Genomic DNA, 12,092 nt, shown 5'->3' with positions numbered 1-12,092 from the left:
TTAACCTTTGGCATTTTAATTATGATGTGTCCTGGTGTGGTCCTCTTTGCATCCATCTAGTTTGGGACTCTCTGTGCTTCCTGGATCTGAGTGGATCTTCTTTATGCTGTTGAAGTCCTTACTAAGCTCCCTGAGCATCTTTATAACCAGTGTTTTGAACTCTGCATCTGATAGATTGCTTGTCTCCACTTTTAGTTATTTTTTTGCATTTTTTTATCTGTTCTTTCATCTGGGCCAGCCATGTCCTTTGTCTTCTCATTTTGACAGCTTCCTTGTGTTTGTTTCTATGTATTAGGTAGAGCTGCTTTGACTCCTTGTCTTGGTAGTGTGGCCTAATGTAGTAGGTGTCCTGTAGGGTCCAGTGGCACAGCCTTTCCTGTCACCCAGGCTGGGTACTTGAGGTGAGCCCTTTGTGTGGGCTGAGTTCACCCTCCTCCTATAGTTGAGCCTTGTTTGCTGTTGGCAAATTAATGGAAGGGATTTACCCAGGCCAGTCAGTTGCATGGATTGGCTATGACCACTGATCACCAATCTCCACCCTCTGTGGAGGATCAGCTGTGCAGGGGCAGGGTGGTGGTAGTCCAATGTGGTCTATAACTGCCCACTGGGTGCGCAGGCTCTGGGGTTTCCTGCGCACCCAGTGGGAGGTGCAGGCCATGGTCAGTTTCCACCTATGTTTTGCCTGCGGCCACAGTGCCTGAGCTATAGAGCAATCTGAGATGGCTGCTATTTGTGCTTGGGTTGAATAACATATTTGATCTAGAAAAATAGGGCCATGATACTTTCCCTCCAGATCTTTATAGCTGTTGCATCATTACCTTCTGGCATTTAGTTTAATTATAACTTTTCACAGATTCTTTTATTCCTTTGTAGGCTGTAGGGTGTTTTCCCCTAAAACAAACAAACAAACAAACAAAAAACCTTGCAAAGCAGTTTTAAAATTCCTATAAATTAAAAAAATAATCTTCAGGATGTTTTTAGTTCATAGTCTCTTTTGATTGATTCTGCCCTGAATTCAGTGATCTCTTTTACTTCCAGACTACCATTGTGGAAGATTTCAAGGTCCATACAGAGAATTCCTTTATTTTATTCTTTTGTCCTCTGTTACAGGCAGAATAGTGTCCCACCCAAAATTCCTATGTTCATACTTGAGAAAATGTGACTATACTTGGAGACAGGGCCTTTAGAGAGGGAATTTAGTTATAAATGTGGCCATTAGGGTGGGCCCTAATCCAATAAGATTGGTATTCTTCAAGAGAAGAAAATATGGACACAGGCTAGTACAGAGGGAAGACTATGTAAAGACACAGAAGAAGACTGCCATCTCGAAGACAGAGAATCTTGGAACAGATCTTTCCCCCATGGTTCTCAGAAGAAACAAATTCTGCCTCGTTATTACAGTTCTAGTCTTCAGAGTTGTGAGAAAATAAATTTGTTGTGTAAGCCATTTAGTCTGATATTTTGTTATGGTAGTCTGTGGTACTTTGTTATACACTTTCTTACCTTTTCACCCACTGCCAAGCAAAATCCCAATCATGGGTCATTCCAATTTTCCCAGGTCTATGGATGGGAAAAAAAACCCCATCCTTAGAACTGGAAAAAAAAAATTCTTCAGTATTAGTTAAGTTCCAAATATTTCATGGGACTTACTTGTACTAAAAAAGCATTGGTAGTTTATCTAAAATTAATATTTAAGAAAAATTCATATTTTACAAAGCAGTTTTTTTTTTTTTTTTTTTTTGCAAATATGGCAACCCTAGGTGGAGTCAGAGTTGGACATTTGAGCTGGGTGTCATGTGCATGAGCACATGGACCCTAATGGTATTATAGTGGGAGGAAGTAACATAGGAAAGGCAGATGCATGGGCCAACCAATTCTCCTTGATTCACTCACATTTTGTCTGTCACAAATTCAACCTGGTTTTCTAGGTCATTTCAATATAGGACAATAGAACATATTTTATTTTTAAAGCTTGTTAGCTCCATTTACACTGTTTAAATATTTAGACTTATATTATGTGGGTCTCATTTTCACTCTTACTCCAGCTGTACAAAAAGGTCAGAGAGTTTTGGAGTGCTGCAGAAAATTGCCCTAAGAGTCATTATCAACCACATTTAAAAGATAAGGAAACTAAGAAAACTTATAGATAAGGAAACTTACAAAAGTTGTATATAATTTGTCTGAAGTCATTTACCTAATGGAATCCGATTTCCAATGTTAGCTCTATCTGAATATATAGCAATTTTTTTTTTAAATTTACATGTACAGTATGGTGACTATAGTCAATAATATTGTGTTTTATATTTTTAAGCTGATAAGAGAGATCTTAAAGAAAATATTTTTCATTACCAAGAATAATTTACTACTTATAAGCTCATCTATCCTTTGAACACATCATTTAATATGCATGTATAAAGCTGGTGCATTTAATGGGATAGCAAGGATAGGTACAATGGAAATTCCAATTTTTCAGGCTTTGATTCTGAATTTAATAGGTCCAGATGCTTGTTTTATGTGTGCTCACATTTGATAAATCATTGGGTTTGTGTTACAATTCAAAACATTGACTTATAAAACAGAATGCCAATTTAAGTTTACAATGACCAACGTATTTTGGGGGTTAATGATTTGTAGTAATTCCTTTTTTCACCAGAGGATCAAATTACAACTCAGAAAATTGCCTGTTTGTTGCCAGCATAAGTTTTGTGACATAGTCTTTCTTACTAGTCAGCCAGACAACTGCTCTGCCAGCTGCTCATGGAACCACCAGCATCAAGGAATAGACAAGAGTCACGTAAAGTAACCATGCTATTCACTGAGCTCTTATTGAATGAAGGTTCACTCAAAGTAGAACATCAATACACATTAATATTCTACTCCCATTCTAACAGTTTAGGAGAGATATAACACACATACATGTCAATCGAAGGGGGATAATGAGCCCAAGTCCCAGAGCCTCAGTAAATAGGTCTGTAAGACAACATGGTGGGCAGGAGAGCCATCGGCGCCTTGATCCAGGAAGAACCCATCTCACAGATCAGAGAGAGTATGGTCTTGATCCAGCAGAACAGAGCCTTGGCGGCCAACGCCAAGGGAGAGAAGCGTGAGGTGGAGCAGCACTCTGGTGTGTGGAGCTCAGCTGTCTCAGCAGTGGTCTGAGGCCTGCTTCAGTCATACTCTTGAGGGTGGTGTACTCCACCCTTATGGGCCTCTTGGTGAGTGTCTTGGCACCCCTCATGGCCAGAGGGGAATTTTCCCAGGAGCCTATCTGTGGGTGGTCCTGCTCTACAGACATGGCTATTCTGGTCATGTGTATGAATATCTGAGGTGTGCCTCCTTGCCAGAGGTGTCTAATGTGACTTAGGTAGTTTCCTTTTTGAATCAAAGTGTCGTACCTGACTGGCAGCCAGCTTGATTGACACGAGTGATGCCATTTTTTGTATATTTTATGCTATCTTTCCAGACCAGCACCATTTTTTTTGGTCCCACTCTTCACATTGTTTGGTCTAATATTAGAACACTGGGAGTATATATTCTTAAGGTGATATATTTCCATCAAGATAGGTCATTGTCATATTACATTTTAAGAACAATCCAGCCAATATTGAGGAGGGAATTTATATGCTTTGAAGCTGAAGACACCTGGGTTTTTACTCTTTGCCAATTAAGTACTTAACATCTGCAGGCCTCAGTTTCCTTATTTGGTTAACAATAGGCTTCCTATAAGAGTTCAGATTATACACATTAAACATTTAGCACAATATTGTTATTATGCTATCTATGTTATCTAAAATATGGACTATAACATATCAAACATTATATATTATAGTTGTGCTATTTGTTGTCATTGTGCTGTTTATTATTGTTCTATTTAACACCTCCCCAGCTAACCCAGAGAAAAGGCCATAAACCCTCTTCCTAGGCAGAGGCGGATACGAGTTACCATGACAACAGCTCTCGCCCAGCCATTTTCCGCTCCGGCGTCGCTAGGGAAGAAAAAAAAAGCTTAGGCTGCGTGTTGCGTCATCACTACGCGCTCGTTGGATTTGTTCGTGCTGTTTTAGCAGGTCCCGGCCCGGTTCCCGTCGCCCCACGCCAGGAATTATTTTTTTCTTTTCGACCTTTGTTATATCACACTAAGACTGCTAGACTGTAAGTACTGAAAGAAGAAAGAAGGGGAGCAAGCGGCCGAGTGAGCATTGAAAGAGATGCCTCGGCACACTCTCCTCCACATCAGAGCCTTCCCTGTGTTTTCTTGATCCTATCAGCTTCCTCTCAGCTGGGATCGCGCCGCGTCAACTTCCGGGCGGGTGCCCGCCAGCACGGCCTCCCTGCTTCCCTGCTTTGGCCCCTTTGTGTCCCCGCGGTGTGGAGGAGCGGGCCCTGGCACGTCCTTTCTCCAGGCAGGGAGCGCCGTAGTACAGGGAGCCTCTCGCTGTGGGCGGGCGCGCGGCTCGCCCGGGGGTTAGAGTGGGGAACGTGCCTGCGCGCGCTGGGGTAAGAGGAGGTTGCACGAGGGTCAGCTTGTGGTTTGAGGAAGGAGGGGGTTGGGGATTGGGGAACGAAGGCGAGTTAAAAGGGCAGTGGAAAGATTAAAAAAAAAAAAAAGATACCTCTGACTACCTTCTGATCGTTGTGGCCTAACAATGAAGCGCAGCCATAATAGTCATCCTGAGCTACTGGCACATTTGTGGTCTCTTAATTGCCTTGGGAATGATCTGCTATGGCTTTTATATTGTTTTCATGGCCTCTTTTTATTTCTGTATTTTCTCCCTGCAGATAGTTCATTTAAAACTCCCAGTCCCACAGGGTGTTGATTTCTACCAATATGAATCTTTTCAACCTGGACCGTTTTCGCTTTGAAAAAAGGAGTAAGATTGAGGAAGCTCCCGAAGCAACCCCTCAACCCTCCCAGCCTGGCCCTTCTTCACCAATTTCTCTTAGTGCTGAAGAGGAGAACGCTGAAGGGGAAGTTAGCAGGGCAGGCACCCCCGATTCAGATATAACTGAAAAAACAGGTGAGTTATGTTGCAGTTTGATGTTGCATCAAGAGATTTTTAAAAGATGGAAGGCAGAAGCAATTCTAATTTTTATTCTTGATGTCATATATATTAATGCATTGTCTTACACCGTGCCCTTTTAAATACAGTTTTGGGACTGCTTATAGCCACCACATACCGCCAACTGAATTTCTACCCATATCTGCTTAACTTTTATATGAGTTCTTGGAATATGGCCGAATGATGGCAGTAGAAATCAGAATATAGGTCATCTTTAGGTGAGTCCTATGAATCAACTAGTTATTTGGCCATATGTTTACACTGATTCCAGTATTTCTCCAAAAAATATTGATCACTTCCCATGAGCTAGAGTTTACTCAGGGTGCCTGAAGATAAACCTCTATGAACAAAAAAACATCAGATTGCATTCAGATTTTGCCAATACTTGACTTCGTGGAGATCCCCAAAGTGTAGAAGAATAATTGGTATTCTTCATGGTGAATGAACTATTTTTAATCTGCAGCAGGTTGTCAGGGACAATAGCATTGAGAGGAGGCCCAGAATTCATGTTTTCATTTTAATCTATGTTCTCCTAACAGTTAAAAATTAGAATATATTTGAATTCTTCCTATGTTTCAACATAGTGCTTTGCATTCTCTCATTTAATTGACACAAAAATCCTATGAGATATTATCCACATTTTGCAGAAATGAGACCCTGGGAGGTTAAATTGTTAGGAAGTAGGTAGAACCAGAACTCAAATCCAAGCAATCTAATTCTTGAAGGTGAAAGGGATATTTTAACTTTTATTTTAATGTTTATTGTAGTAATACTCTTTTTAATGCATAACTTAGCATTTCACAAGCAGCTTTAAAATTAATGTGGACCTGACAAGATTAGCAATATGTATGTTTTAACCCTTTGTATCTTTTTTTCTTTGCTACTCTTCTGTTTCAATGTAACATTGATGGCAACATCCCTCAAGTTATCATTGGAATGACATTTTTAAATACTTTGGTGTAAATGGAACATGGTACAATGATTTGGTTGATTGGATTAAGTAGTAATTAGGAGTCAGATTTTGAAAGGCTTTGTCTAAAGAGTTTTGAACTTGTCTGATTCTGTGCAGAAGCACTGAAGGATTTTAAGCACAAGAGGGATGTCCCTGTATTTAATTTTTCAACAGATGATTTGTTTGCATAATGTGATAGCTTATGTCTAAATGTCCAGCTATTTTACTTTTTAAAAAAATATTTTATTATTTATTTTTTAAGAGAGGGAGAGAAACATTAATATGAGGTCCCAGCTGGGGACCTGGCTAGGCACGTGTCCCGACCAGGAATCAAACTAGTAACCTTTTGGTTTGCAGGCCAGCACTCAATCTACTGAGCCATACCAGCCAGGGCCAGGTCCTTTCCTATTTTAACAGAAAATACATTAATCCGTTTCTTAGGTAATTAGGGTAGGGAGGGTTGTTTCGAGGTTTAAGAGCAGGACATGTGATTTTTGAGTCCTTAGCAACCTCTGTTTATCATTTTAGTTAAATGGGACATTGAACAAGTCACTTAAAATCTGAAATTCACAATTTTTTGATGTGTAAAATAAAAGTACTTTGTAAACTGGAACTCAACGGAATGTTATAGTTATTTATCCATATTAGTAATGTAATATTTTTTTAAAGATTTTATTTATTTATTTTTAGAGAGGGAAGGGAGGGAGAAAGAGAGAGAGAATCATCAATGTGCTGTTGCTGGGGGCCGTGGCCTACAACCCAGGCATGTGCCCTGACTGGGAATCGAACCTGCGACACTAGTAATGTAATATTCTTGATTGCGTTTTCCATTCAGAAAATGCTTTTCTGCATTTTTTCTGTCTGAAATGACTTCACTCCTTTTTATTGGGACTTTTTTTGGTACAAAAATTCCTTTTAGAAACTGAGATTACCTTTAGGAATTACATAATTAGACTTGATGACAATGGAAAAGATGAAAATTAATTTTGTTCTGGTCATGGTGAGAATTCATTCTATTAGGAATAGAGAGCCTTACGTTAGGAAGTGATTATTGTAAATGGTACTGTGAATTTTGAAGAATCTTGAAAACTAAGTCTAAGTTTTCAAGTACTAGGTACTATGGACCCATTTCAGGTAGAAGGGTGAAATGATGAAGGAAAGTTGTTAGGTAAAAAAGTCAGTCTGGCAGATAGGAGTACTATATGTGTGTTTTAGAGAGTGGGGTTCAAAGAGGGAGAAATCATTTAGGACACTTCCATAATCCTAACTTGATGGCAGTAGAAATGGGGAAGAAAGAAATGTGAGAATTTTTGAAACAAGAAAGGGCAGGGGTCCTTCCATCTCGTCTGCCTTGACTGAGGACATCTCTTCATTGATTTTTGAGGTGGCGGGGGGAGAGAGAGAAATGCTGATGTAAGAGAGAAACATCAGTTGATTTCTTCTTAAATGCTCCCAGACCCAGGATTATAAACTGGACCAGGGATCAAACCCACAACTTTTCGGTTATGGAAGATGCTACAACAAAGTGAGCCATACTGGCCGGGGCAAGGTTTTAAAACCTGATTGCTGGTAGGAATGAGATAAAAGTTTTAGTTTAGATAATTAAAAAAAATGGTAGTTTTGTACATCAGGATATGAAGTACACACTGTAAGCCATTGGGCATACCTTTAAAAATTCAAGTAAGAATCAAAGTCTTGCTCCAAGCTAGCTTACTGAAGTAGACCAAAGACAACTTTAGCATGGGAGATGCAGATGCTGAATTAATGTATGGGCCTTGGGCTGTGGAGAGGACAAGATACTGAGGTTATGTTTAATAGCAGGACTAGTGAGATTGGAGAATTATCAGTGGGATGTGAATATTTACCTTACTTCCTTTATCATATGGTAACCTCATATTCTGCCAGTGTGGGATGCTGTTCTGTATGTGCTTATTTACAGTAGAGTGTGTTAGGGTCTAAATCAGCTTACAGAAAATTTTTTTAGCTAATCTGTTATTTATCTCATTTGAGTTAAGATTTCATTGCTTACCGCTCTCCTTAAGGACTGTAAAGAAACAGCCACATTGTTTCTTTTTTTATGTATATATATATCATTTTTTTATTGTTCAAGTACAGTTGTCTCAATTTTTCCTCCACCCCAGCCATCCCCACCCTTGATCCTACCCCCTTTTGATTTTGTCCATGTGTCCTTTATAGATGTTCCTGAAAACCCTTCCCCCTTTCCCCCCCATTATCTCCTCCCACCTCCCTTCTGTTTACTGTCAGTTTGTTCTAAATTTCAATGTCTCTGATTATATTTTGCTTGCTTGCTTGTTTTGTAGATTAGGTTCCACTCATAGGTAAGATCATATGGTATTTCTCTTTCACTACCTGGCTTATTTCACTTAGCATAATGCTCTCCATTTCCATCAATACTGTAGCAAAAGGTAGGAGCTCCTTCTTTCTTTCTGAGGTGTAGTATTCCATTGTGTAAATGTACCATTGTTTTTAGATCCATTCATTTTATTGATGGACACTTACTTTGCTTCCAGCACTTGGCTATTGTAAATTGTGCTGCTATGAACACTGGGGTGCATAGGTACTTTTGGACTGGTGTTTTGGGATTCTTAGGGTATAATCCCAGCAGTGGGATTGCCAGGTCAAAAGGCAGTTCCATTTTTAGTTTTCTGAGGAAATTCATACTGTTTTCCACAGTGGCTGCACCAGTCTGCATTTCTACCAACAGTGCACTAGGGTGCTCTTTTCTCCACAACCTCAAGTGCACTTGTTTGTTGATTTGGTTATGATGGCGGTTCTGACTGGTGTGAAGTGGTATCTTATTGTGGTTTTAATTTGCATCTCTCTGATGGCTAGTGATGCTGAGCATTTTTTCATGTCTCTGGGCCCTCTGTATGTCTGCCTTGGAGAAGTGCCTGTTCAGGTCTTTTGTCCATTTTTTAATTAGGTGACTTGTCTTCCTGGAGTGGAGTTGTGTGAGTTCTTTATATATTTTGGAGATCAAACCCTTGTCCGAGATGTCATTGGCAAATATGTTTTCTCATATGGTTGGTTCCCTTTTCATTTTGCTGGTGTTTTCTTTAGCTGTGCAGAAGCTTTTTATTTTGAAGAGATCCCATTTGTTTATTCTTTCCTTTATGTCCCTTGCTCTAGGGGACATATCAGTGAAGATGTTGCTGTGTGGAATATTTGAGACTTTCCTGCCTATGGTCTCCTCCAGGACTTTTATGGTGCCATGACTTGTATTTAAGTCTTATATTTAAGTCTATACTACATGAATTTATTTTTGTGTATGGTGTAAGTTGGTGATCAAGCTTCACTTTTTTTTGCATGTAGCTGTCCAGATCTCCCAACACCATTTGTTGAAGAGGATATTTTTACTCCATTTTATGCTTCTACCCCCTTTGTCGAATATTAATTGACCATAGAGACTTGGGTTTATTTCTGGGCTCACTAATCTGTTCCATTGGTCTGTGTGTCTGTTCTTATGCCAGTACCAACAGCCACATTGTTTCTTGAAAATGTCAAGAGCAGTCCATTCTTTCCTCTTGCTTCCAAAGCCTTGCTGATATTTGCATATGACTCTCAGCTTCTGTATTTCATTAGGGCATAGTGAAATGTTACCCTTTTTAGAAGGCCTTCCCTTGATCACTCTCTGAAGTAACAACTCCCCTCCACCCCCAGCTTAACTCTATTATATGTATTTATCACTGCCAACATTATATTATGTATTGTCTCTCTTACTAGACTGTGATCCTCAAGGAGGGTCATGTAAATATACTAGAACATGTAAATATACAAGGCCCAGCACAAATAACACCCCTTTTTTATTACAAAAATCTTTTTTAAAGATTTTACTTATTTATTTTTTTAGAGAGATGAGAAGGGAGGGAGAAAATAGGGAGAGAAAGATCAATGTGTGGTTGTCTCTCACACACCCCCTACTAGGGACCTCGCCTTCAACCCAGGCTTATGCCCTGCCTGGGAAGCAAATCAGGCTGGCACTTAATCCACTGAGCCACACCAGCCAGGGCACAAAACCTTATTACAAAATCATAAGCACATAATTCTGTAGCATAACAATATTACACTGAAGCACACCATATGACATTTTAGGTGAAAGATTCAAATTAAAACTATAAATTATTATACCCATATTATTACCCTACCAGCCACAGTCAAGCAGGTGTTACATCTGCTGGACCTTGTGTATAGCTGAAATAGTGCAATGTGAACTCAAGGGGAAGATATTAAGCAGTGTAGGATCAAAATTAAATTTACAAATGATCACTTATTCTTCCTGGGAGGATCAGGAAATGTTATGGACAGATGACTTTGAATGGACCTTAACCAGTGAATCATTGTTTATTCAGTGAACAGTGATGAAAATATATGTTCCTTGAAAGGGTATGTGCTATGTTTATGGGAAGGGGGAGGTTATGTATGGAAGAGGGGGTTTAGGGCTATGTAGATGAAGCTGAAAAGAAAAATATAAACTCATGTATTTTTAGAGGCCTTCATGTTGTGCAAGGAAGAATGAACTTAATTTGGTATGAACTATAGAGCATTTCAATATGAGAAGACAATGAATGGAGCTATTGTATTAGAAGCCTAAATGTAGGGAAATGACAGTAGACAACAGGATAGTTTAGGGAAGTTTTATATGATGTATATTTTATGGTATTTTCCAAAGTTTAAAGATAAATCTTCTTTGCTTAGAGAGCTAGGTGATTGACACTATCATTTCAGTAACGAGGTCTAATGGAGGGATGTATATCAGAGTTTGGGGCCTGAGAAATCAACTTTGGAACCATTGTTGTGGTAGTTGACATAAATGCCCTAAGCAAGATGTATAGTAAGAAACACCAACATTTAATGATGGTCAAAGGAAAGTAAACCAATGACAGATACAGAGGATGACTAGAATAGTCATAGAACTGGTGGTATTCCGAAAGCTAAAGAAAGAAGAGTTTACAGTTTGCTATATAGTGAACAGTATCAAATGTGAAGTCAGATTGGATAGGGACTGATCAGGGACAGCTTTTCTTGGAAATTAAAATTACTGTTAACCTTTGTTTCAGTAGAAATGTAAGGAGATGACTACTCTTTCAAAAGGGAAAGAGGAAACAGCTTGACAGGGGAGCAATGTCAAGAAAAGATGTTTCAGGATTGTTGGAAATTGAGTGTATTTGTAAAGACGTTTTCTCTGGGGTGGGGAGGGGAGTGAAGGAAATAAAAAATAAATGGATTTGTAGGTTATTTTTGAGGTTGGAATGAAGGAAAGTTTTAATATATGCTTGATAAATTTCTTAGTGACATAGATGTCTTCAAAAGTGTTTGCCATTTCAATGTGGTTGTCCTGTAACAGTTGTCAATAAGTGAGAGAAAATTTGAAAATTACCAGTTACCAAAAAGATTTCCAAAGAGTACTGCTCTGCCACATACAGATTATATGATCTTGGGTACCTCAGCAGTTTTGGACTTCACTTCCTCTGCTTAGATGTTTTCTGAGGTCCCTGCAAGCAGTAAAATGGATATGATCTTTGAAATGATGGTGCAGAATATATCATTGAGCGGCACAAATCTATAATCATTGGGTAATACTCATGCTATTTTAGATGTGTGTGTCCAAAATGTGAATCATCATTATATCTTTGTATAGTCATTCTGGTTTCTTAATGTCTGCTAGTGTTAGTTGAAAATCAGTGCTGATAAAAGAGTTAGTCTGAATTGTTGTAATAGAAAAATAGAAGTACTCATACTTAAATAAAAGTCTTAAGTATATTTAAAACGTACTTTTTTTTTGTTTGTGTTTTCCTTCTATACTTCTTTACAGGCTTACCTATTTTCTTCAAAATAAAATGTTATTAAAAATTAAATGATACAACACTGTGTAATGAAAACAACATTTACAGTTTTCATGTCAATTCATATAATAGATTCCCATTAGGGGACATTGGTTATTTTGGTTTTGTCTTCATTTTTTGTTTATCAGAAAAACACTGTAGTAACCATCCTTTTACTCGGATATTTTTGCATGTGCACAATCTTGTAGGAAAATCCTTGGAATGGAATTATCAGAA

General features: G+C 38.7%; 1 protein-coding gene across 2 annotated transcripts in view; it reads left to right on the top strand.

The window, feature by feature from the left end:
* The first annotated feature begins 4,028 nt into the window (after positions 1 to 4,028).
* Positions 4,029 to 12,092, top strand: part of SMARCAD1 (SWI/SNF-related, matrix-associated actin-dependent regulator of chromatin, subfamily a, containing DEAD/H box 1) — a 103,830-nt gene continuing 95,766 nt past the window's right edge. The window contains exons 1-3 of one of the 2 annotated variants that reach the window (XM_036026344.1): positions 4,054 to 4,152; positions 4,269 to 4,497; positions 4,780 to 5,018. In XM_036026344.1, coding sequence (XP_035882237.1) covers positions 4,829 to 5,018 — 190 coding nt within the window. In that variant the 5' untranslated portion in view covers positions 4,054 to 4,152; positions 4,269 to 4,497; positions 4,780 to 4,828. Of the gene's footprint in view, positions 4,153 to 4,268; positions 4,498 to 4,779; positions 5,019 to 12,092 lie in introns of both variants that reach the window. The other variant, XM_028508324.2, reaches the window with a different exon arrangement.

This window comes from Phyllostomus discolor, chromosome 1 (genome assembly GCF_004126475.2).
Source record: "Phyllostomus discolor isolate MPI-MPIP mPhyDis1 chromosome 1, mPhyDis1.pri.v3, whole genome shotgun sequence".
NCBI classification, from domain to species: Eukaryota; Metazoa; Chordata; class Mammalia; order Chiroptera; family Phyllostomidae; genus Phyllostomus; species Phyllostomus discolor.
The sequence above is the reverse complement of the archived record's forward strand: the minus strand, read 5'-3'. Positions and strand labels throughout refer to the sequence as shown.